A 27,268-nucleotide genomic window follows, 5' to 3' on the forward strand; every position below is an offset into this window, starting at 1 on the left:
TCCTCTTCATCAACCACTATGGATGGTGAACTCAACTCCAAAATGCATGAAGATGATGCTGCAACCAAGCCGGGTCCATCTACAAATATTTCTTCACGCCAAGCTCCTCCGCATAACTCAGATTCTGATTCGGAATCATTATCTGGTGACTATATTGACCCCTTCGCTCTTCTCGAGATTCAGACCAACGTCTCAGACACTATGAAGAAAGTGTCATCTATCGAAACTTTCGTAACAGAGATCAACACAAAAATGGATCAAAATTTCTCCGGACTTGACTCCAAACTTGATTCCATTCTTCAGTCTATATCCCAGCAGTCCGGACCATCTGTTGCTGAAAGGGAAGCCCAACTGGATCAATTAATCTCTCTCCAGATCAACCACTCAATGGAGGAAGTTGAAGCCAAGTATGATACCTCCGTCGAACACTACCTGGACACTATGACCTCCATGCTCAAAGTCCATGATGACTTGGTGTCTACTACCAATGATCTTATTAAGCAGACCATGTGCGTCATGAGAAACAATTCCAACGACTAGAGAAGGAGATCAAGAAGAAGGACGAAATGAACATGATCATTCAATAAGTCCTCATCAAGCTTCTTCGCTCCACTTGGAACATCGTTCATGTTCCAAATAGGAAGTTTGATGAGATGTTAGCCATCCTTAGTCATCTGTTCAATCACCTTGTTGAACAAGCTCCCACGTCCGAAGCCTATGATAATCTTACCAAACAACTCAACACTGGTCTCCAAAAAGTGTTTGAGAAATTTGATGATGTAAATGAGTATTTAAAGCTTGCACCGGTCTGAAGGTTTCTCGATGCAAGAGGGGGAGAAGGCCCAACCTAACCTTGGAAACCCGCCTCGGAATTTACTCTCCGAGATGAAGACCTAGATTCCGAAGATGAAGTTCAAGTCATCTCCAGACTACTAGCAAACTCCTCGGAAGAAGAAGGAAGTGAATATGAAGACGAATACATTATGGATAAAGCTCCTAAGTGAGTTCTTGGTCTTTGAGCTCCTAAGTTGACCCTTCCGAAGGAAATAACAGAAGAGCAAAGGAGAATCTGGTTCGCTGTTTCCTGGCCATCCTCTCTTCCTGATGCTCTCAGGATGGGCATTCAAATGGCTAAAGCAAAATCCTTCTTAACCGCTCAAGCCTTTCGAGCCACTCCTTCCATGCAGCCCCCCATTCCGGACCCAAAGATTGCTCAAATCGACCAGGGTTCTCCTCTCCGAATGCCTGATGAAATTCCGGAAAAACCTCCTCCAAATCCCGCTCCGGAATTTATGGTATATGAAAACATGAAGCTCGTTATATCTACACTACAGAGAGACAAAGGGAAGAAACCTATGACTTCCGAGCAACAAGCCTTTCATTTTGGACCTCCTCTAAAGAAAAGACATGGATGGTCTCAGGAGGAAATCAACCAGGCATTAGAGGATAGCATTCAGATCCAAGCGCTAAAGGATAATCCTGATCCGATGTGTGACATCTCTCCTCTTTGCCATGAAGGCATTCTCCAGGCTCAAGAAATTGTTATGTACATGTACTACGATGTTCCTACCAATGACTCCGAACAGTTGGATCTTCTTCTCTCTCCCTATTGCAAATTCTACATCAAATTTTCTCCTCTTCACCTATCTGACGATCCGAAAGGTGATTTTCCGAACTGAGTGACAAAGACTTAAAAATTTCTACTCTAAGCATGCAAAACCTCTCAAGGAATTGTGGACAAGGAAGAGAATAACCAAAGTTCAGGGTTTCGGAAGAAAAATTTTGGTGAAATTTAATCTTAATAGTCCTCTATTCTGTTTTCACATACTCTGGAACAAGCCAACACCTCGGACTCTTACTAATGTTGACTTTCCCTCCATGAATCCTAATGACATCCTCACTTTAGCTGCCTACTTCAGAGAAAATCAAAAGGATGACATCAGTATGGGAGCTTACCATGCTACTCTGAGCTTCCTGAAAGATTATGTTGTGGAATTTTGCTGATGTTATTATGAGCTTGCACACCTATACAGAACTGAACAATTTGTTCCCAAAATCGACTTTGTTCTTCCGGAAGCTGAAATTCTTGCAGATGGTCATATTGAAGAACCGGTTCTAGGGTTTGTCTACACAACAAGAAAGACAAACAAGAAGGACTGTTTCCGAGTCCTTGACAAACATCTAGTTCCAACCAAAGCTCTGAAGAAGTTCATATCCCGGGCATCCAAGTCTGATGCTCTAGAATAGGTCAAGGCAAAGTTTGTAAGTCAATTGGCGTGGTACATTGCAGTCCGAGAGTGGTTGTTCAGAGCCTACACCTTCATCATGGGAGAAATGAACTATGTTTGCTGGATTGCTAAGTTCACTTAGGGGGAGATTGTTGGAGCCTGAAAGTGAACCTTTAGCAATCCTAAGTACTCATTCCAAAGCGTGTATGTTCCGAAGTGGAGAGTGGTCTAGAATCTGTCCGGACCAGGAAAGAAGAAGATATGAAGCTGAAGGTATTCCGGAATGACTCTCATGTCCGGAATGGATGCTGATCCGGAGCAACTCTGTTTTGTCTTAGTGCATTTATTATATTTGTCCTTGTATTTATGTAACATTTCATAGGACTTAGTCTTTTGTTGTATTTGGACAATCAGAATGTCCGAATCATTTCTATTGTCCAGTCCTATGTAAGCACTCTAGTTAATTCGTTGTAACCTTCACTCCTATTTATAGGAGCATTCAATACAAGTCAACAACGGATCTTTTCACTTAACTTTTGGCACTTTGCTAAGTTATTTCAAACTTCTTTCAAACATTCTTCTTGTTCTTCGTTTATTAACTTTACCTTGATCATTTATTCTAATTGTTCATTAAATGAGTTGATCATTTGCTGAATCTATTATCTAAGACTTGACTGGTCTTTCCAGGCTTGACTTGAACATTTATTAGCAAGCAGACATTGATCTTAAACATTCATTCAAGGTTTGAGTTTTCAAACCTTGTCCCTGCGCATTAGATCGATCTTGTTCTCTCAATCTACCACCGCGACCACGACCAGCCTAGGGTGATGGTTTTCAAGTGGCATTGAAGGCAACCGTAGGGGATGATGACTGATGAAGGGCTTGATAAAACATCTCGTGGCTTTCGGTTCTAGCAAGTAAATTATAAAATGATGGAGCAGGTCTAGCGGAACGAATTTTGGTAGAGAAGGTTTCAAATGAAGGGTCTAAGCTACAAAGAAACCAGTGAAGTTAGTCACTGTCATCAACCGGATGCCCAATGGTAGCAAGCTAATTACAAAGACATTTGAACAACCGGCCATAGTCAGCAACATGTTTATTTCCTTTCTTAATGAGTCGAAGTTGATCACAGATTGTGTGAACTCTTTCAATAAAAGAGTTTCCATAGGCGGCCTCCAGGGCTGACCATATTTGTTTAGTAGTGGATAGTCCAACGATTAATGTAACTTCTTCCTCAGACAGGGAAGCATGAAGAATGATTATTGTTTTTTGATCAACCAAAACCCATACATAATAATCAAGGTTGTCAACAGTTTTAGCGGACTCAATACGAGTAAGAGAGGGAGAAACACTGGTTCCATCAACATGATGGAGAAGATTTTGATAAGAGAGAATACAGATGAATTGATTTTTCCATAGCAAATAATTTGAAGGGCCAAGTTTAATAGTTAGAATATGGATGATAATGTTCAATGGGATGTTGGTATCGATGGATGATTAGGAGGCCATGGTAGAATGAAGAAAACAGATGGGGAAGAAGGAAGAGGATGGAGGAATATAAACGATCTGGAAGATAGAAAGAAAGAGGAAGAGCCGATTGAAGGCTCTGATACCATTTAATTAATTGAAAAGTGAATAGCCACTAAAGAGAGGGGCAAAGAATATATAGAAAACAAAGTTACACACATGTAGAGAAAGAATGATAAAATGACATAAACTACCCTAAACAAAACAATCTAGTTAACAATTTCTCGTTTCCTCATGTTTATTTAGTTACAATAGAGTTGGTTGTACCTGGATCCATTTTGGCTTTTGAGGTTATCGTTTTTATTGCTTCCATTGTTCACATTTGTGGAATTTAAATCCCTCATATATATATATATATATATATATATATATATATATATATATATATATATATATATATATATATATATATATATATATATGAGTTAGGTTCAAATGTTTTCACTATCTATTGTGTGCATGTATAATTGATTCTGGACCAATCATTTTAGTTATTTTAAGAAAGTAATTAATGCATATTAAATGCTGAAGATGTAATTAATATCCATTATATCTTCAACATGTAATATACATTAATTACTTTCTTAAAATAATTAAAATGATTGGTCCAGAATCAATCATACATGCACACAATAGATAGTGAAAACAAAATAACCTAACCCATATATATATATATATATATATATATATATATATATATATATATATATATATATATATATATATATATATATATGATAAGAATGAAATCATTGGTAGGAAGGTAAACAAATCATCAAATGAATCAAAAGTAAATTGATTTACAAGAAAAAAAATCCCAAAAAAAATACATTCATGATCAATTTTTCAATGAATAAAGCAAATAATCTTTATGATAATTTTAGTAAATAACAACAAAATCGTCGCAAAAATGATTAATCGTGATTTTTTTTCCAGATTTTTTTTTCATGTTACTTTTGATTTATATAATTATTCGTTTTTTTTTGTTCACTAAAAAAATATGCAGAAAAAAACTTTCTTTATCTTCCTACTAATCATTTCCTTCTAACCGGATATATATATATATATATATATATATATATATATATATATATACACCCAAATCCCAGCTCATATAAGAATATAATAATAATATTTCATCCCTTACCTGATGGTTGTAGATATAACGTTTCATTTCTTTCTTGTGCTCACCGGTTAAATGTGTATTGATGGTTCCACTGATGTACAAGATGATAAGCTGCACATACAAACATAGAGTCAAGCGGTGAATTTTAAGAGGAAATGATTATAAGGTTAGTGATCTATCATTATGACGGTGGTGAATGGTATAGATATGGGGTTGTGGTGTTGAATAAGTGTGTTTGTTGCTAAGGACGGATGGTGGTGGTGTGAATAAATGTTATTTGGCAAATGATTATCATGATATAATCCATTGATAAATCATGTATAAAAGTATTTTAATGGTAAATCGTGTTAAAAAGAATTAAATTGCAATATCATAGGATTTGTACAGGACTACTGAGTTAATGGTAAATTGTATACCTAAAATGACTAAATATGTCTTAAAATACAAATTTATTATTATACAAAATTATTTTCTCAATAATAAGTGTCATATTTTCCAGTGGAATGAGTTCATGGTTTTGTTGCAGATCTTTCGGTTGCATGATAGACCTGACAGATTGGGTTGGCTGGGAAATGTGTTTGATGTCTTCTCTGTTTCTTCAACTCGCTCGTATATAGATTCTAGTATGCTTGATATCTATGGTGCGTAGACTAGGTGAAATAACTAGGTTCCTATCAAAATCAATATTCTTATTTGGAGGATTATACTTGAAGGTATCCCTACCAGGGAGTGATTATCTTACCGAGGGACAGAGATGCATTCGATTATGTTCCCAGTTTGTTATAGTATTGTTGATACTAATGATCATCTGTTTGTGGGTGTAAGTAGCTCAAGGATATTCAGAGACAGATTGCGTTATGGTGGGACGTTCATCTTCCCGATCAGTTTACTATTACTGATTTTCTCTCTTGGTGTAATTTTGTTTCCTTAAGAGGTGGTCAACGAAAGGCTTTTGATACGGTGATGTTATTTACTATTTGGTGCCTTTGGAATTTTCTTAATTCCACTATTTTTGGAATAGGTCTTACTAGGAAATACCTTATTTTTATGAGGTTGTTGAGAGATCATTTTTATGGATTTCCAATAGGTATAGTAAAGCTAAGCTTGGTTGGACTGTTAAGCCTCATAATCATGATTTAGCTTCTAAATTGTTGTAATGTACTTTTTCTAGCTTTTTACTAGTTTTTTTAATAAAATATTTCTCTGTTCCAAAAAAATCTAGTTAAAACTGTTAATACTAATATCATCCACCAATGACATGCAAGCTCGTTGTTCAAGTCTATAGATAATAGCATTCCTCTCCTTCAAAATCGCCCATAGAGCCCCGTATACAAGAGAAAGTTGTATTTTACGCCTTTGTTTGGATCACATGATCACACGTAAATTTGCATCTATAAATATTTACATGCCTAAACCCACATATTGAAGAAAGAAAAACTAACCTCCATATAATCTCGGATTATATAACTCGCGGCTCCATACAACCAATGTTTTCCCTTCTGCGGTTGAATACTTATGAGTTGTTTTCTAGTTTGTAATATTGACTTTTGTAAAAGGAATAATATCAAATAAAATATATTTTGATGGAACAGTCATGTAGCTTTTATTATTTCTATTTGTACTAACAAATGTTCAACTTAACTATCCCATACATTTCTTAACTAATAAACAGGTCCTCTATCGTGTAATCATACATCAATCTTTCCAATTAATGAAAAGGAAAGTCCTATACAATTTTATGATATCGTTCCTCATATTTCTCTTATGTTAAGTTCTCTCACTTGTTTTATTTATTGTTTACTTCAGTGATTGTTATTATACTTATTCTAAAAATAGTCTAAGGGTTCTTAACTGTATCAATTTGCATCAGAGCCACAATGGTTTTTGTCTCTCCAACTTTTAGATTATAACTTAAAGAAAACTATGATTTTCCTTCATTTCTTGAAAGCTAAGAATGAACTCTAGATATATACCACATCACTCAAATATTTTTAAAATCATGGATAATAAAAATTACTCACCTTTGTACTTAATAAATGTTGCTAATGGTATAGATTGCTCTACATGAGCACCTATAATGAGAGTCATACAATATGAACATTGGAAAACCAAAATGGGAAATTATCTAAAAATGAAGGGAAGGATATTGGGATATATATATATATATATATATATATATATATATTGAGCATGGTACTCATTTTCCTTATAATAGCCACTAAAGAATAATGTTTCCGCAAAGTTCTTGTTTGGTCAACAAGCTTAATGCCAACTCACCCAAGATCTTGAGAAATTAGATAACAATGTAATAGATAATGTTGAGCATGTGGATGGAATACCTCTACGGCTATATAATTAACTATATAAAGAATGGTTAAAAGAACCAAATACTACAAAGACAAAAGATCAACTTCAATAATCAATGACGTTGATAGCTTTCACATTGTTCATGTAGAATCTTTTAAGGATGCATGTAACATATATAAACTTATTAGTAACAAGTTAGCCCTCTTAACACTATCATGAGAAACCTCAAGACTACCATTAAGTTCATGAATGGTCTAAGAGACAGATAGATAACTTTTAAGAGGTTTTTATAAGGAAATATAAATCTGAAAGAATGGATATTCGTGACCTGTTTGGAAATCCTCAAGATGAAGATTCAACTGTACTCCATCAAAATCAAAACACTTACCTTGTTTTGCACAACTCATAATTTTGTTTTATATATCAACTCTCAAATTCATCCACATTTAGAATCTTTCTATCTATTGTACAAACTTATACACCAACTAATAATGTCTATCCACCTCAACCTCATGCTCATGTATATTAAAGATCTATATGCTTATAGAATGATATTTATAGATAATATATGACCCTAAAAGGTCACAATAACAACAACTTTATGAAAATATAACATTTATAAGTATTCTATTCTTGATAGATAAATATAACTCTTGTAATTAATTGAAAATTATTTATTTCATGGAAATATTAATTTTTAATGTTAAGTATCATTATATATAATAATGTATGATTTATTAAGTCATATACATCTTTTTCGACTCGAAATACTTTTTTCATTTAGATAATTGGATAAAGGTATATAACTTATAAAATAATGAGAGGTTTTTTTTTATAAAAATATCTTCCTTTTTATATGTTAAACCGTAACTGTAAAAGCTTGGAGACAAGATGGAGCCAGTCATGCATTTACTTATTATAATGGTAAGGAACATGCTTCTAAAGTTAGGCAAAACACCATCATGAAGCATGGGTCTTAAAGTGTTAAGACCTATGGGATAAAGACTAAAAGAAAGAACATATAAGCTACTTGTTTCTCTTCCTTTCTACTTGATCAAATTTTGAATTCTCCATCTCTCTCTCTCTCTCTCTCTCTCTCTCTCTCTTTCTTTGTATTCTCTCTTTCACTCTTAAAGGTTAAGCACTTTCTAGAAATAAAGATGCTACTTGTATATCTATTTAAGTTAATACTTGTGTTATAAAAGCTTAAGAGATTTTTTCTATAACAATAAGAAGACTAGCATCTTGTCAAGTTGCAAAACTGTTGGTGTTTCTAACCAAGATGGGGTTCTACTCTACATTCTTCATCAACATCCAACCTCCGAAGAGAACCAAAGTCTTCTAAGGTTGTAATCTTTTCTTCCTACGGTTTTCTTAATCTTTACATGTTTGCAAAATGATCATTGGTGGGTTAAAATAGTTTTCATTTTATTCTTAATTTTAAAGCTTTTGTTGTCGTTTTGTAGTGTTTTAGAAACCAATTTTTGAATAAAACTCCACAATTAGTATCAGAGCTATTTTTGAAAGATTTGTTAGATATTATAGTATTCGGTATAATATATTTTGAAAAGCATGGATTGTTTTCTTTTTGTAAGAAAATCGATACATATTTTCTGTGACAACTTTAAAATGTTTATAATTATCATTTTTTATGACTAGAAGCTTACATGCATCTTTTTAGTCATAAAAGTTGTTATAAAAAAACAAAGTGTTGTTTTATATAAAATTAGGTATGTATATGTGTATTATATGCATAAACTAGCCATGGACCTCTTGTGTTGTTGTATGTGTTGGTTTGTTAAAATGTTTGTAATATTTATTTATTCATATCGTATATAACAGTTAACTAGATAAATTTTCATCTTGTTTATTTTTGTAAGTAATAGATTAGTTTTAGAAATAATTTATTTTTATAAAAATATAACAAGATGAAGATGAAGACCATTTTCAAGGATCAAGTGTCACCCCATGATTTTATATAGTTTTATAACTTTTATAAAATTGTGAAGTTTTGTTACTTGGAGTCGTCAAAGCATGTGGGAGAACAAAAGTGCAACAAGTTAAAGATTTGGTCTCATATGTCCCTTACAAATGGACTTGATATTTTTGTGATGACTCACAAAATGTCACTAGATATGGTTGGTTTATGCAGATATATTTTAATACTCTGTTATGCTTGTTTTATATTTTTATATTACGCATGTTTGTAAAACTAGATTTTAAAATGATAGCTAATTCTTTAAACATAAAATGATCACATTGAGTTTAGATTTACAATTTGTCTTTTACATAATGTACCAAATTGTTGTAACAATTTTTATAAAAACCTTAATAATGACAAATTTTGACGACTAAATATTATAAGTTTAAAATTAAGATTTTAGAGACTTATCAAACTCCAAACATTATATAATAAAAATAAAGTTTTATTAAAAGGTTTATAAATGTTTCTTTAGCGTTCAAATGTCAAAAGTTAACACAACATATTAAATTTAAAATTTAACCGCGTCAATTATATAAATTAAATTTTATAAAAGTAGCATTTCTATAAAATGTGATTTTACTAAAAGTATAACATTGCTTATTAGATGCATGTAATAACCATGATATCATATGCTTTTTTTAAATATAATTATAAAACATGAAAATACCCCTTATTAAACACAAATCTTTCAAATCCAATTTGAAAGCACTCATACGTTGCTTGTATAAGCTGGTGGGATAAATGATATCTAATTGTTAGTTTTATCTTTTGATGGTCTAGGTGTATTCACGATTACAATAAACTATTTATAGGCTAATTACACATGTTCATCAAACTGGAGGGTTTTATCTGAAATCCTTGGTGATAAAGGTCACCTAAACAAGAAAGATTTGAGGCATAAATGGGATCAAAATGTCTATTAACATAAACTATTAGTGATCCCATAAAACTACGAATTATATGCTACAATATAATTGATAATCAATATCTACCTTATTGAATTTGATAATTGGGATAAAAGACGCCCTACCATTGTATTGTAAAACAATGTTTGTTTTGGAAAAATATATGTTTTAATTATATTGTCTAAATATATGCTTCTGCTCAAAGCAAATACTTTTGAGTCAAACATGATTTGAATCAAACTTATTGATTCGATGACTGATTATTTACTTACTCGTTTTTCTTATAACGATCACATTTATATTCTAAAATGATTAAATTCATTTTAGAGAATTGGATCTCTTAATAGAATTATAAAGTAAATATCAATGTTTTTTAAATAATAAGTTTTATAAGCAAACACTTTTGAATCAAACATGATTTGAATCAAACTTATCTATGTCATTGTTGTCTTTATTATACAAATAAAATACATATATTCCAACTTCAAGTAATGGATTTCAGAAGGCAAATAATGTAGTTTATTTTACATATGTGAATCTTATTTATGTATAAGAGATTACTAATGACATTTTTACTATATAGTATAAAAAATAATTATACATGTTCAATAGTTGAACAATAGCTTCCATAACCTTCCTCCCTGAGGGGTGGATAGTTTCTTGGAGGCTAATCTAGTAGTTCTAAATTATCCCTTACAGATAAATAAAAAGTTGGATACTTACCAATTTGAATAAATATTATTTTATTCAAATTAGGGTTATCTAAGGTTTCTAAGTTGCACTATAAAATGATCCCTTGGGCTAGGAATTTCAGCCACTTCATTCTCACAAGAAGCCAACCGAAATTTCATATCCCCTCTCTTCTCTCTTCTAGTCTCCTCATTGCTAGGGTTGGGTTTGAGCCAACAGAGGCACGAGATTTCTGGTGCTAGTTTCCAAGTGATTACAAGAGCAATTGGATTTGATTTTTTTACTATAACAAATCAAAAGGTATGTAATCTTTCTCTATGAATTCTGATTTCATCAGGGTTTTGTAGTTTGATAATTCATAGTATGTTGCCTTTATGTGAAAGACACAGATCCCTTAGGTTTCATGTGCCCTAATATGATTAATTATTTAATTGTTTTTCCGCTTAGAGCATTGTTATTGTAGCCTACGTTTTCAGTTAGTGGTATCAGAGCTATGGCTGTCTTTCATCTAGTTGTACATTAGTTAATTAAACAATTTTTTTTCGGTTTTTTGATTCTCACGACGTGAGAGTTGATGCTCACGACGTAAGCTCTGGAGAAATTCAATTTTTTTTCATTTTTTATCTGCCTAATCTATTTTTGGATGCTTATTATTTTGTAATGATATGTTTTGTATCTGCCAAATCCGAATTTGCCTATATATTTGAAAATTAAATAAAAGCCTACAAACTATGAGATAATTCTTTGACTTAATTGATTATTGAATTGACTAATATAATTCATTTTTAAGTGTTTAAATGAGTAATTTAGATATTGATTGATTCTAAAAATTAATGTCAAATCTTATTGGTTTAATTTAAATTGAATTAATTTATTAATTTCGAATTTTGTAAATTAAACGTAGTATTTTTGGAAAAGTTTTAAAATACACCTTATATATATATAATATTAAAAGTTTAATATATATACTATATGTATAAGACAAAGTCAGTCAAATCACTAGTACACCTCATTCACGAAGCCATACTATAAGGAGCATTTAAGGAAACGGCCTATAAAATAACCGTCATTGTATATCCACTATTACCCATCGTTCTCTTATATGGTCGAGGGTCGTTAGCTGAACGGATTTGATAGAACATAATCTCATTAATAAGTATAATGATATAAAGTAACTAAACGATTTTTAAAATCCCACTCTTAGTTACTTTAGGAAAAATGTGAAAAGTATGATAATCAATGAAAACGCACATCATGCTTTATATGTCGTTAGTGGAGTGTGTGTGGTTAAGCGACACACTAATAAAGACTATATAGATATATGATTGACTTCTTGAAAATTATCATTGATGATGGAGCGTGTATAGTTAACTAACACATCAATGTGAGATGGTAAATGACATCAAGGTTGTCAAGTCGGTTTGCATGGTTATTCACATCTCGTTTATGATCCTCGGTATCCAAGTCACAAAAGTGAGAGCATCATCTGAGATCAAACATGCCATTGATAAGAATCAATGAATCTCAAAAGATCTAGGAGTTTCATAAGATTGGAATTGGTAAAAGCCTTACCTACCTAAAATAGATTCGAACTTGACTACGACATCCCTCTTCAAAGTTCGAATCAAAAATATGGATCCTATCCTTAATTTAGTTTTTAGGTTAATAATTAAGGATTAAAATTGACTAACTTGAATTCTCTTTTCTCCTAAATTTTAGATGTCTTATGAAGATAGAAATGGTCTTCCTCGTTCTTTTGGAAATGTTTTTCCTCTTCCTTGTAACGATGATCTTCCACATTCTAATCAAGGTGAACATGTTTTCTCTTCTTCGGGAAATGGTGGAACTGAACATCATGCTTCTTTAACCGTTCCTCTTTATGCGACTCTCCCAATGTCATGTTTTCTCAAGTTGAAGGAAATGAAACTATTCAATCCCTATTGGCATGTAAACATCAAGATGGAAATTCTTTATGTGTGCATGTTCTGAAAATGAAGTCGTACATTGATAAGTTAGAGAGAATGGGTATCATTTTCCTAAGGGAGCAATCCATTGATTTGGTTCTTCTCCCGCTTACTAAATCATATGGTCAATTTGTTGAAAACTTTCATAGGAGGAAACTCAATGTGACCCTAATAGATCTGACTGAAATGTTTATAGTTGTTGAAGCAGAAATGCTTAAGAGCACATCTGAAGCAAAGTTGCTTATAGGGTCTAATTCTAAGGTTTCCATGGACATTGGTGATGGTGACATTGGTGTTTCAGAAAATATTTATCTTCCCAATGGAAAGGGATCGGCCAAAGTCAAACTGTTTGATCATATGGTATACAGAAATGGTTGTTCTGAGATTATTCCATGTGTTAAGCCCAAATAGTCCATTTGTTTTTACTGCCAATTGAAGGGACATTGGTTGCGAAGCTACCCATAGTACCTGAAAAGATCTCAGAGATAGTGAAGTCAAGTTGTGTGACTCTACTTTAGGTACATCCATTATCTAACTCCATTGTTTTTCCAAGTTACTATTTATAGACTCTTAATACATCATGTAATGATCACATTTAATTTTATTGCAGGATCTAAGAGAAAGAAGGAAGCTTAAGCATAGTGAGCTAAATCTAATCATGGAAATGGACTTCAGTCACATGGTTCGATAATCAGAATTTGGAGCTACTATTTAGGAGTTAGGATAATTTAACAGATTTTTATTACTCTTAGTAGATGTCTAGAAACATAGTTTTAACTTTATGCGTTTAAAGGATAAGTTCCAATTTTTCATTTATTTTCTATAAAAGCAAAAATTTGGTTTATTTGGTTGCCTCATTTTATACTTCCCTACAATGGCATTCATGAAAGTGTTGGTTAGATTTCTAATATTAGCAATATTAATTGTGGATTTGATTCTTATGATGTCGTTTGTGGTATTGTAATAATTGACCAAGTGAAAACAAATATCATTTCCAACTGGACAGATACTTGGTATTATACAAGTCGCATTGTATATTATATGAGAATCATGTTAATTTGATAATTATAACTAACTCATTGGTCACATGTTTATAGTGAAGGACTATTGGATCTATTACATGTTGATATGGACTATTCAGATCCACCATAAAGGATGATAACTCTATTCATCATGATTTTCTGATGTTTGAGTAAACATGGTTGCGCTTATAAGATTAAACATATTTATGATACTTTGAAAAGGTTCAAAGAGTAGTAGGAAAAATAAAAAGAATCTATTAGGAAGAAAGATAAAAGATTCTCTAATCTGGTAAGAAAGGAGAATACTTTAGTATCATGTTTTGTGATCATATTAATGATTGTGAAACTATATCATAATTGGTCCTCGAGAACATCTTAGTACAATTGTATGACAAAGAAGAGGAATCGGACATTGTTGGAATGTTTCAATCAAGAGGTGAGTCATACTTCGTTTCCAATCGAGTTTTAGAGCCACAATCTAGTTATTACAAGTCATATCTTGAAACTTCTTTCAAACTAAGAAGGGTCAAAACACCACAAAAATGTGGAGTAAAATGCTTTCTTACTCTCGCACATTTAGAATTGGAGTTATGATGTTTTCGTTAAAACAAAAAGGATAAAATGAGACTAATTCTATGAAGTGTTTTCTTGTCGGGAATCCACACAAACTTTTGATTAATTGTTTTAGCTCGTCAATGAATGTTCCTTGAGAGAAAAACTCATATGTCAATAAGTCAGTGGGAGTTTTATTGATCTTGAGAGTTGTAAGAGTCAACCGACAATAAACTTTTTAGTTATCACTAGCACACGACCTAAGGTTAATAACCAATCATGTTTGATTGAGACATTCTTATCTCTGTGCACCTTCCAATTGAGTTGGAAATGCTTATGAGTTCTATGTTTTTCATTTAACCATAAAAGCATAACGCCAAGTCAATGAAAGTAAATTGACCAATATGGTTAAGCTGCTTAACAACACGCTAGCACTGGTAGGCCCTTGAGCTACTAGAGAGCAAGAAATTTAGAATAAGCAAAGTTCAATCCATGGAGGAAAGCTACATTTGAATTTGATTTTGTCATAAACCTTGTCTTATGATTGTGGGTTGGAAATGATAGATATACATGGATGGGAATGTATGCACCATAAAATCTAGGTGGCAAAGTTTTTGCTCTAGTTCATGTAAATGATTATGAGAAAACACTTTCTCTAGTAGATTTCACAGGATCTGATAAAGATCAGTATCGGTATTGCTTGTATTAATTGCATTCTCAAATTCACAATAAGATTACGACATCCCTCTTTATATTTCGAATTATGAGAAATGGAAAGTAATTGATTGAACTTTCAAAGACTTATAGTTATAAGTTATGAAAGGATTTAAACACACACATATGCTAGCCAATGAAGGTGTATAAGCTTAAGAAGTCTAGTTGGAGACTTATCAAAGAATCGCATAACATAAATCTGTACTTCAGTAAGAAATTCAAGAGTATTGATTTCTAGAAGTTCAGTTGATTTCTATGTACATGTCACAACTAGTGGGAGCATAATCATTATGCCATTATTGCATGTTCACAATACTGTTCGTAGGAAACAAAAGTTTTAAATTTGAAAGTTGAAATTTTTGAAAATTGTTTCGCCATGATAGACTTAAGGGAGAGGACACTCATACTTTGTTTTGAATCTAAATGTTTAGATCGTATAGTATAATATAAATTAGTCATAGACATATGTGAATATCACCTTGAAATGGTTCAACATAGGATATTCGATATATGAGAATATTATAGCAAGAGATTGAACATATATGAAATCCTTATGTGAGACATGATGAATCGAGTCCCATATGCTTTGGATATGGGATCGATTACATATGTTATAATATTCACTTATTCTAGTTTTTCAAATGCTTAGAGCATTGTGAGAAAAAAAATACTAGAGTTTTGTGTGACTAAAGTTGTTAAACAACTATCAAGAATATTCGAAGGATTGGTAGCTTGTGGACAGTTGGAAGTATGGTATTGTTTGGTAGGACCATAGTGACATGTTTTAGATTGAGATGATTTCTGGTTAAATTTGATGGTCGTATGGGAATATGGAAAAGTTTCCATAATGGGAGTTGATTATTATAATCCACATGTGAGTTGGAAACTTTATTGCAAGAGAAGTGTTCAAGGAGTGTACCTTGAATTTGAAATTACCATGGAATTGTTTCTAGTAAGAAAGTTCCAATGAACATTATGTAATATCGTTGGCTCAGTCTCTGTGACATAGTAGCCTCGACATCATAGAAGGTCAATGCATGTAAAGTTGGAATTCCAATACATTTTAGATAGTGATAAGAATTTGGAATTGTGAAGTGAGCATCATTGGAAAATTGTCCAGTTGATCTGTTCACAAAGGAAGGACTGTAGCAAGGCACAATATGCATATTCATAACATGGCATGACTTGATGTTTTATTCAAGTGGTTATTTGATTACTCGAAACATTATACAATGAATAAAGTCATAATTATTGTGGTGATTAAATAATAGGATTTGTTTATATTCAATAGATTTGAGACCGTAGTTAATTAGTTTATTATCGTGTTTCATTTTGCATGTTTTAGTTCCTGAATAATTTAATTATTCAAACTCCACAGTCGCTCATAATTTGGGAAGTAAGTAGTGAATTAAGAGTGTCATGAATTGGATTGTAGTTTGTCTAAGGGAGTTAGATATAGCAATTGTATTGCTACAACATTCATGATACTTAGAAATAGAGATTTAAGTATTGGATTAACCCACGCTCATAGAACTACTTCTTGGATTCTATCATGAGTAATTCTAAGACAATAATATCTTATATTCTTAAAACATAGGTATATGAGTTGTAATTTACAAGTCGGTTGTGCATTGGTGTTGCAAAAACGCATCAGTAACATGATGTTATAAGACGCAATATCATGTATTATTTGGTGAGTAAAGAATACAAACATATGAGTCAAAGTATATTCGTTCTTTTTGCCTTAACCTGAAAAGTGATATCAGTGGGCCCCTCGTGATTTGGAGTTGACTTATAGTGTTGGGCCCAGTCAGGACTCAATTTATGTGTTCAATTTGAAGTCTTACATCGTCATCACAAATCAAGAAATTAGGAAACAAAACTTGGACAATGAGATTGATTATAATCAATGTCTCATGTATGTACGATATCTAGAAGAACAGAGGAATATTTGATCACTTATCTTAAGACCAATGTCCTTTTAGTTCAAAGTTCAACAGTTGCTATGGAAGCACTCTTTGTTGTTTAATTTAAAAGTAATACTAGTAATTTTGCTTTAGACTTATCCAACTGGGAGACGGTTGGACTAGGTGTCTAAGCTACTAACTAAATTAGTATAATCTTGAATTATTAGCAAAGTCGTTTTGGGTTTCTCTCAAACCTAGTAATTGAATAGGCTGACTTTTCACAGAGAGATATTGATTTATTTATTTATTAAATGATTAATAAATAGCAAGAAATGAGTTTATTAATATAATATTAAAAGAATATATTAATTAGAAATAGTAATATTTAAATAATAATTCATTAGAAACTAATTAGAACTAATTTTGGGATTAACTGGATAAATTATAAGTCCAAAGGTTAAAGTATAATTGTTCAGTAGTTGAACAAGAGGTTCTAGAACCTTCCTCCCTTAGGGGTGGACGGTTTCTTGGAAGCTAATCTACGGTTTCTAGATTATCCCTTACAGATAAATAGGAAGCTGGATAACTACCAATTTGACTAAATATTATTTTATTCAAATTAAGGTTATCCAAGGTTTCCAAGTTGCATTATAAAAGGATCCCTTGGGCTAGGAATTTCGGCCACTCCATTATCACAAGAAGCCAACTTAAATTTTTTATCCCCTCTCTTCTCTCATGAAGTCTCCTCAATGCTAGGGTTGGGTATGAACCATCAGAGGCACGAGATTTCCGGTGCTAGCTTCCAAGTCACTACAAGATCAATTGGATCTTATTTGTTTACAATAAAAAATCAAAAGGTATGTAATCTTCCTTTATGTGATTTCATTAGGGTTTTGTAGTTTGATAATTCATATTATGTTGTTTTTATGTTAAATACATAGATCCCTTAGGTTGCATATGCCCTAATATGATTACTTATTTAATTTTTTTTCCGCTTAGAGCATTGTTGTTGTAATCTATGTTTTTCATTAGGACGATGGAATGACTTTTAAAGTCAATGGGCATCGAGTCAAGTGCTATGAAGAATGGATACCAAAAGAGGACAAAGAAGGAGAGAACGTGATCCTAGGGGAAACTGCTACACCATAGAGCGGGAAGGAATGCAACTCAAGACTCCTCAAAAAGAAGCGTTTATGGGTGGCAACCCACAGTTTGAATTTTCTTTTCATTTCGTTTTACTTTTTGAGTTTTGCTTTATTTCTTTTTCATTTGTTTTAAAAGGTTTTTCACTCTTCTTATTTTGTCTATTACTTGTTCTTGTGAGGGAAAGCAACAAACAAGGTGTGGGTTGGGGTTTTTGTGTTTAAAAAATTAAAAAGATTTTTTTAGTAACCAGTAGCCACGGCATGGAGTTGCTCCCATGCCGTGGGCATCAAGTTTTTCCCGATAATCACAATTTTATAAAACCCCACGGCGTAAAGGAGTTGTTCCCACGTTATGGCCCATTTTAAACTCAGTAAATCTATTTTAAACCCTAAAGCTTCGTACATTTTTTATTTTTTACCAAATCCCCCCCCCCACACACACACACACCGTCTACTCTCTCTTACAACGATTATTCCAATTTTGCTCCGATTCTCTATGATTTTCTTGTTTTTCGATCATCAAGGTATGTAATTTTAACTCTTAAGTGGTTTAATGGTGCTTGTTTCCTGCTTATGGAGCATCGATTTCGCCAATTTCATCGGATTTTAGAATTTATTCAAAGTTAGGGTTTCAAAATCGAACGCATTTAGGCATATTTTGGATTAATTTTGTTCTGTATTTCGAGCCTAATAGTGTTAGAAATTGACCTTGACTAAACCCCTTTGATTGGAATGGATTAAAATTTAGATTACGTATCTGATTTTTGTCGTTGTTCTTCAAAAGCGGTGTGGTTGTCAAGCACACGAAATAGGCACTGGGTAGTGAGAAAAAATTCATTTATTTTTCTGATTTGTGGGATGTTTTATCTATTTTGGTTAAAATGGGACCAAGAAGACCACCCGCCCAAAAAATAAACCCACACGGATGACTGTGACTTTTTTGGTACAGTTTTCCTAAGGTTGTCGCACATGTGGTTCTTTTGGAATGGGAACACAAGCTCGCATGGTTGAGAACCAAGGACATTGCTTGGCCACCAGTTCTGATATGGGAGTGGATAAATGAAACGAGGCTTGGAGAAGCGGTTGAACCTTACCTTACTAAGGTTTTTATAAAAGACGAGGTCTGATTTACATGTACCGAAAAGCGGACAATATTGTCATACGTGCCAAAGGGGGATGTTACATAATCATTCCCTTGGGAGCAGACCCCGACACATAAACCCCATTCGCTATTGTAGTCCACCAATCAGAATTGACCATGTGCTCTGGTAGATGTTTGTGACAATCACCCAGGAAAGTAGCAAAACCCTCGGTAAGAGATCTAGAACGGTTGTAAAGATCCAATCGCCATGCATATTCAACTAAACTAGAATGTCTCCTTCTCCCACCTAAATAGAAAGTGAAGTTGACATGATCTTGCACATCATCACGCTTACTAAAATGAACCGTGGAGAAAAACTCAACATACAGCTTCTGATAGGCTGGTTCTTGGAGTCAAAAAAATTATTCGGCTGAAAAGAAGAACTAAGCATTCCTTATAAGGGGTGTGGATACCTTCCCTGTCACAACGCATTTTAAAGCCGTGATGGCAGCATATCCCATAGTAACTCTACAATTAAGCGTGCTCGAGTAAGAGCAATTCGGGGATGGGTGACCCCTAGGAAGTTTTCGTGCCAGGAGCCTAAAGCGGACAATATTGTGATACGTGCTAGATGGGGATGTTACAAATGTTATTAGAGCTAGGGTACGAGTCGATGTGTTCAACAGGGACATCAAACCCTATAATGGGGGTGAAGATAGGTTTCACCTGATCCCACATCGGTTGGAAGGAGAGCTAAGCATTCCTTATAAGGGGTGTAGATACCTTCCGTGTCACAACGCGTTTTAAATCCATGAATGCAGCATACCCCATAAGAACTTTGTAGTTAAGCGTGCTCGGGCAAGAGCAATTCAAGGATGGGTGACCCCCTGGGAAGTGTTCGTGTCGGGAGCCTAAAGCAGACAATATTATGATATGTGCCAGAGGGGGATGTTACAAATGGTATCAAAGCTAGGGCACATGTCGATGTGTTCGACATGGATGTCGAAAATTATAATGGGGGGGTGAAGGTGGGTTGCACTTGATCCCAAATTGGCTGGGAAGGAGAACTAAGCATCCTTATAAGGGATGAGGATACATTCCCTTTCACAACGCGTTTTAAAGTCGTGAGGGCAGCACATCCCATAAAAAATTCTACAATTAAGCGTGCTCGGGCGAGAGCTATTCCAGGATGGGTGCCCCCCTGGAAAGTTTTCGCGTCAGAGCCCAAGGCTAACAATATTGTGATACATTCCAAATGGGGATGTTACATATTAGGTCCACTATTCACCGATTCATCCAGAGATTTATCACATTTTTCAGTAACCAAAAGTTAGAAGGTGATCGGGTGCCTAAGCTTGACGTGTTTTTCATGTGGTTTATTATTACAACAAATGTGTTATGCAACCTTCCTTATTGCATGGCAGAATTTATTATAGGAAGGAAAGCAAAGAGTAGAGAGGGATCCCCTATTTACGAGGGGATGTTGGTTATGAAGTTGCCCCGTTCTTTTGGTATTTTCGAGCAGCTCGAGGTTGCATTTTTTTACTAAGAAGGAAGGGTGCTCGTTGAACGACCGCTTGTTTAAGAAAGCTCACATAGTGAGAGATTTGGGAACGACAACTTTTCAATACCTTTTGATGATGCACTTGAAACACTGATGGATCCAGGAGAATGCAGAAATGTGCGGAGGAGAGGTTATGATCAGGATCCCGAGTAGGGGTGTTCGTTTCGATGGATCGGTTTGATCCGATCCAATCAAGTGAATCCAAATTGATTTCGGCTTTCAAAATATGAATCTGAATAATCCAAACTAGATTCAAATCCTATCTAATCCGATCCAATTACAATTCGGTTGAATCAGTTTTGATAATTCAGTTTTCAAAAACCTAAACATTTTAAAATGACATATAATTATAATATTACCCAACGTTACACAAGAAGCAAAGACAAATTATTTAGTTGTGATTTGAAATTTATAAACAACTAATAAGAAGATATATTATAGTTAACTATTTTTGAGAGAAAATGTATATTAATGTTTTTTTTATCGGGTGAAACGTTTTGAACCTATTTGAACAAATTACAAAATTAATAAATAACTATAGATATATATTATAAATAGATAAATAATAAATGTTTATTTGGTTTTTTTGAACTATTCGGTTCTTATTTTATAAACCAAAACCAATCCAAAATAATAATTCGGTTTTGTTGAAAACCAATCCAAAAAATCTGAATATCCGAACCAAATAGTCAAATCCAAATTGTCCAATTGGATAATTCGGTTTTATTCGAATAGTGAACAAACCTAATCCTCAGGCCAAACGTCCTATGCAAATGGGAGATGGATTACCTATGGATCCCTACCATGTTATGGTCAGATAGTATGATTATGATATTGGAAGGGGTTTGAATTTTTTGGGTGATTCCATGGAGGCGTAAATCCATCATTTGGCGATATCAACCCCGGATGGAGCTGCTACTCATTACACTTACGTTTTGACTTGGGAGAAACGTTGGGTAGAGCACAATGGTGGTGCTGATTCGAGTGGAGCTAGTCAAGGAAACGATGAGGAAACACTATCCTTTGATTTTTATTATTTTTATGTTTGTGGTGTGTTTTAAAACTATGCTATTTATTTTGGTTTCTTAGGATTTGGGTAAATTGGGATGCTCGAAATTTTTATTTTATGATTGTATGTCTTCCTTTTAATTATGTAACGCCCTGTTCTAAAAGTATTCGTTCGTGGACTTCATAAACCAAAGCTAGGGGCGTTTTGGTTAGTTTTGGGATGGGAGTTTATTTTTAAGAAGGTTGTGGGCTGATTTGTGCTGCTAGAAGCATAGGGCTTCTTGCCACCTTTCCGTGGATATAAAGTTCATCAGAAACGGATCTAGATGGAAGGAGTTGTTATACTTTGAAGATATTGACATAATGGACCTTATGAAGAAAAGATCGCATGGAAGGCCATGCATGCATGCTTGGAACACGCATGGGTACGCCCAACGTACTAAGGCAACTTGGTCGCGTATGATCAAGGCGTACGCCCAGCGTACGTGTAGGCACGCCCAGCGTACGCTAAAAGTTATGAAACCCTAATTTTTGGATTAAGCACTATATAAAGGACATAATGGTTTCAACCTTAGCCCCCATATCAGCCTCCCCAACCTTAGAATAAACCCTAGAACGTTCATACCCTCATTTGGTGAGATTTTGACCCTGGAGAACCCATTTTGGTGGTTTAAAGCTTGGAAGAGGAAATAAGAAAGTTGGCTAGGGAGCAACCTTGGAAGCTAGAGTTTGTGGATCTGGGATAAGTGCCTCATTTCGGACCTCTTCAAGGTAAAAAGTTTTGAGCTTGATGATTAATCTCTTAGATCTCCTTTAGTTCAAGTTTATGGACTTTTGATCCAAAGATTAGGTCTTCGACATTTAAGCACGTTTCTAAGACCAGGTTTGCCTCCCTTAGAGTCATATGATTCCCAGAAGCAGTAAAGTTCCAACCTTTATGGTCCTATTAAGTCCATGCATGAAATCTAGTCCCCTTTATGGAAGTAGAAGAGTGTTTTGAGAGTTTGGGTTGGTTTGGGGCATATAAAGTCACCAAGTCAATGACTTTATGGCTTAATACATGGAATACGGCTTGGATCTGAGTTTGTAGCTTCTGAATCGGGGTATTAAGTACTTATTAGAAAGTTGACTTAATAAGGTTGTACGTTGGGCGTACAAGGAGGTACGCACGGCATACAAGCCATCAGCCAGTACGCTCAGCGTACCTAGGAGTACGCCCCGCGTACGTTGTCCTTGAGCTTTTGGGCCTCGGTGTGGGCTGTGTTTGGATTATAGGTCTGTGGGCCTTAGTGGGCCATCAGGAGTCAATGTTTATGGGCCAAGTATATGTATTGGGTTTAAGGTAAGGCCCAATAATGATGTTGGGCCCAATGTAGCAAATTGGGCCATTTATGGGTCAATAGTTGGCTTGGGAAGCCTACTTAATGTTGGACCTTTTTATAGTATGGTTTGGGCCCTAGTTATGGACCATTATGGGGTAGGGGTAAAATGGTAATTTTACCCTAAGAGTGATTATGATAGTGGGCTAAGTGATATTGTGATTTTGGTAGCTTGGGGAGCCGAAGAAGCAGCAATCGGAAATTTCAGTCAGCAACCGAAAGGTTATCAGCAAAGTTCAGCAGTGCAGGTGAGTTTCCCTTTGTGTGAATGGGTCTACGGCCACAATGTCGGCCCATGTAGTTATGAGTAGGAAGACCTGGGGGTTAGCCCTAGGCACTGTTTGCTAGTATGATATGCAGGACCAAGGTCTGATGTCGGGCGGGTGCCCCATGGATGATTTGCGTGATAGTTTATACTTGTTGTCTGTGTGATACATGTATGTGCCTGGTAGGGAGGTGAGTATGGGCGAGGTCCCGTACTTCACCAATTGCAGAGTGTGGATGGTGTTCCACATCTCATTAGCAGCGGAGCAGGGGCGAGGCCCATGCTAGGAAGGGAGTGAGTGTGGGCTGGGCCCGTATCTCACTATCAGTAGGAGCATGGACAGAGTTCCATGACTAATCAGTAACAGGTCAGGGGCGGGGCCCAAGATAGGCGAGGCCTTAGAACAGGAATCCAATAGTATATGTCCAGTTTATGTGTTATGATATTATTGTATGTTAGTATATGTTAGCGGGCGGGGCCCAGAGACAGGCGAGGCCTAAGAGAAACAGATATGTACACCGAGCGGGGCTCGAAGCCAAGTCGGGCCTGGGGCAGGCGGGGCCTGTTGCAGCGGGCGAGGCCTGAAGTAGTTGGTGAGGCCTAGTATTTGCAGTATGTGTATGTGTATGGTATGTGGTAGGTTGGGGAACTCACTAAGCTTCATGCTTACGGTTTTCAGTTTTGGTTTCAGGTACTTCGGGTAGCGGAGGGAAGAGCTCGGGGTGATCGCATGGCACACACCATTGATTAGTCAGCCTGGGATGTTTTACTATGATAATGAAAATATGTTTTAGAAATTAATACCCTGAATTATGTTATGGTTTTTGATATGTTTTTATGAATATGGTTTTAGTAATGATTTAAAGAAAATTTATATTCGTGATTTTCGGGACGTTTCAAGTTGGTATCAGAGCCTTGGTTTGAGGGATTCAGACATACCCTCAGGTGTGTCTGGACTCAAAATAAGGGATTGGTATAAAAGTTTTCAAAATGCAATTTGGTAAAAAGAGTTTTGAGAAAGAAAACAGTTTTAGAAATGCAAAAAGAATTCAGAAAGAAAAGAATTTTGATAAGAGACAAGGGTGTGGTGCATGCAATCAGCCGAGCTCAAGTAAGTACCCCAAAGTATCCATATAAGTTTATATTATGATTATCAGTTAGTAGAACAGCATGCTAGATTAGGACTAAGGATCTAGGGAGGATCCCTTATGTGCCTGTTATATGTGCTTTTGAGCTGCATGATAGCACTGGTTAGACAGTAGTAGGGTGGCTTGTTTAGGTTATGCCTGAGTATGTGAGATTATGCTGCATGCTAGTACATATTCTTGATATGAGATTATGATTGCTTGAGTATGTTATGGTTAGATTTTCCCTTGTCTGAATGCTGCTTGCTCTGTGCATTACGGGATTTTGAGTGATGGGAGTTAGCCATTAAGTGAATACGTCACATCACATGTGATCAGGGTTGAATAATCTAAGAGTGTTGGATTTGGCCCTATTGCGCAGCTCTCGTTTGAGTCTAACCGTTGTAGGGACGAGTCCTTTACTCGAAAGATTATTTGAGCCTCATCACATGTGATGGTATTCAGGTAATGACTAATTGGCATTACAAGGAAGCCTTCAGCAGCTGAGGACTGGTCTGGGTCGAGTCAAAGGTTTCCCTAGGGTAAGCCTAGGATGAGGTAGTGCTGGGAGCAGTAGTAATAGAAGAAGGGACCTAGTGGAGTCGAAGCAGTTCTTGAGGAAAGTACGGATAGATGTGGATGGTAGTATGGGCCCGTACTACTGAAATCAGAGGATCCGTACTCGATTCGGGAAATGCCGAGATGAGATTGGGAAACTTGTAGTGTGTGTGTGTGTGTGTATGATCCCTCAGCAGTGATGAGTATTTTGATAGCCGGTGTATTATGTTTTTAGCATGGTGACATTGCGAGAGAGGCCAGCGGGCGGATCAAGCACCGGAGAGGGATCAGGCTTGGGTTCAGGGGCCGAGCAGCTCGAGGAGCGGATGAGGGAGTTGATATCAGCTGAGGTTACACGCAGTATCCTAGATCAGACTCCTGTGATCTTTGGCACAGTCAAGGAGGGTATACTGGAGATCTTGGATGACAGGTTGGGAGCCTTCCGTACCTAGATAATGGCTTTGATGGGAGCACATACTATGACATTACGGGAGTTTAGGGCTTGCGGAGCACCAGATTATCATGGGGCTAGGGACCCCATCGCCAGCAGCAGGTGGTTGGCCGATGTCGCCAACGCATTCCGTACGAGCCGGTTTCCCAAGGGGGACAAGGTTAGACTCGCCTCCTATCTTCTGAAGGACAGGGCGAGGGATTGGTGGGAGGAGATTGGTCATGCCATTGGTGATGATGCCGCGTTGGACGCGATGACATGGAGCGATTTCTCAGCTAGGTTCAGGGCAGATTTTACACCGATTATTGAGGTGCAGCAGTTGGCACGGGAGTTTCAGGATTTGACGCAGACTACTGAGACTGTGGCAGAGATCACCGCCAAGTTCATAGAAAGCGCCCTCCTTGTTCCGCAGTATGTCGTGGACAAGGAGATGAAGAAGGCTCGATATCACGAGATGTTGAGGGCTGACATTAGGAAGTTCGTGAGCAGGTCCGGCTGTAAGACGCTGGAAGATATGATTTCTCGGGCTAGAGAAAGGGAGATTGACTTGGAGTAGATCCGGAACAGGAAGCCGAATGAGATTCAGGTAGCCACAGGTTCGGGCAAAAGGCCCAAGGGGTCAGATTCGAGATCGAGGGATTACCAGAGTTGTGGCCGATGCAGGAAGTGCGGCAGGACGCACGAGGGTGCGTGCAGGAATGGTAGTGGTGGAGATTCGGGTTGCTTTAAGTGCGGCCGGACTAGTCATTTCAGCAGGGATTGTACTGCTACCACCACTCAGGCATCGGACTTGATATGTTTTCACTGCAGTTAGCGGGGCCATAAGAAGGCCCAGTTTCCCAGTTTGCTTTCGGCAGGACGGGTGATGGCACCTGCCCCTGCAACTTTGAGGATCACAGGCGGCCGTCAGGGCCGAGCAGAGGTGCCTGCGGTAGGAGGCAGGGCTTTTTAGATGACTACCATGGAGACGCGAGCAACACCGGATGTTGCAGGCTTGTGACTTTCATTCTGTCTTCTTTATTCATGATTATATGGTTATGGTTCTTCATCATTAATTTTAGAATTGTGTGGCTTGCTTGTAATTTAGTTATATGCCATCTGCATACCTTGGATATTAAATTGGTAGTTACGAGTTGTGCCTTTTGGAAGCAGGTTACTTAGGATGCAGTAGCTATAGCATGCTTATGTGGGACTCAGTAGTGTCCTACTAGACTCTGGAAGGTGTTATTGGGTAATGGATTGGTTAAATCCCTAGCTGTGGTAAGCTTGGGTTCTTCAGCAGATTGATTGCGGCATAGTAGAGAAGATTGGGAATACTTTTCAAGCATGGAGTAGTGAGGTATAAGCAGGGTCAAAGTGGGGGAGAACCCTCCGAGTGTACAAGGGTAAGAGCACGTAGATCCAAAGTGAGTACACGGCCTCTGAGAAGGAAAAGAAGTAGCATAGTGATTGATGGATTGAGAAGGTCAGCGTTGGGAGTTTGAGAAACTTCCTAACAGTTAGTTTATGTAATCGAGATGGTTAGTATTTGGTATGGAATTCGGGTTGGAGGATCGCATGTAGGACTCGAAACAGTTGGAATGAGAATTTTGAGAATGGTTAGCATGAGATGCTTTCGTGTTAGTAGTAAGTGGCAGAGACAACATGTAGAGCATGGTAGAGCGGCGGGAGAGTCGCAGCTTTCTCCGGCAGCAGTGAGAGGTGGAAAGTGTTGTAAGACTACGGGGTAGCCGTAGCATTCACTAGCGGTCAGTGAGTATGGAAAGT

General features: G+C 36.0%; 1 protein-coding gene across 2 annotated transcripts in view; it reads right to left on the minus strand.

Annotated features, from left to right (window-relative positions):
• The window catches only part of LOC145093534 (dammarenediol II synthase-like), an 84,934-nt gene that overhangs the window by 33,852 nt on the left and 23,814 nt on the right, over nt 1–27,268 (minus strand). Inside the window, exons 3-4 of one of the 2 annotated variants that reach the window (XM_079031681.1) lie at nt 6,324–6,380; nt 4,903–4,992 (exon numbers count right to left, since the gene is read on the minus strand). In XM_079031681.1, the coding sequence (XP_078887807.1) occupies nt 4,903–4,992; nt 6,324–6,380 (147 nt within the window). The remainder of the gene's footprint in view (nt 1–4,902; nt 4,993–6,323; nt 6,381–27,268) is intronic. The other variant, XM_079031682.1, reaches the window with a different exon arrangement.

The sequence above is a fragment of the Lactuca serriola genome, chromosome 3 (assembly GCF_051521515.1).
Source record: "Lactuca serriola cultivar US96UC23 chromosome 3, Lser_US96UC23_V15, whole genome shotgun sequence".
Taxonomy (NCBI): Eukaryota; Viridiplantae; Streptophyta; class Magnoliopsida; order Asterales; family Asteraceae; genus Lactuca; species Lactuca serriola.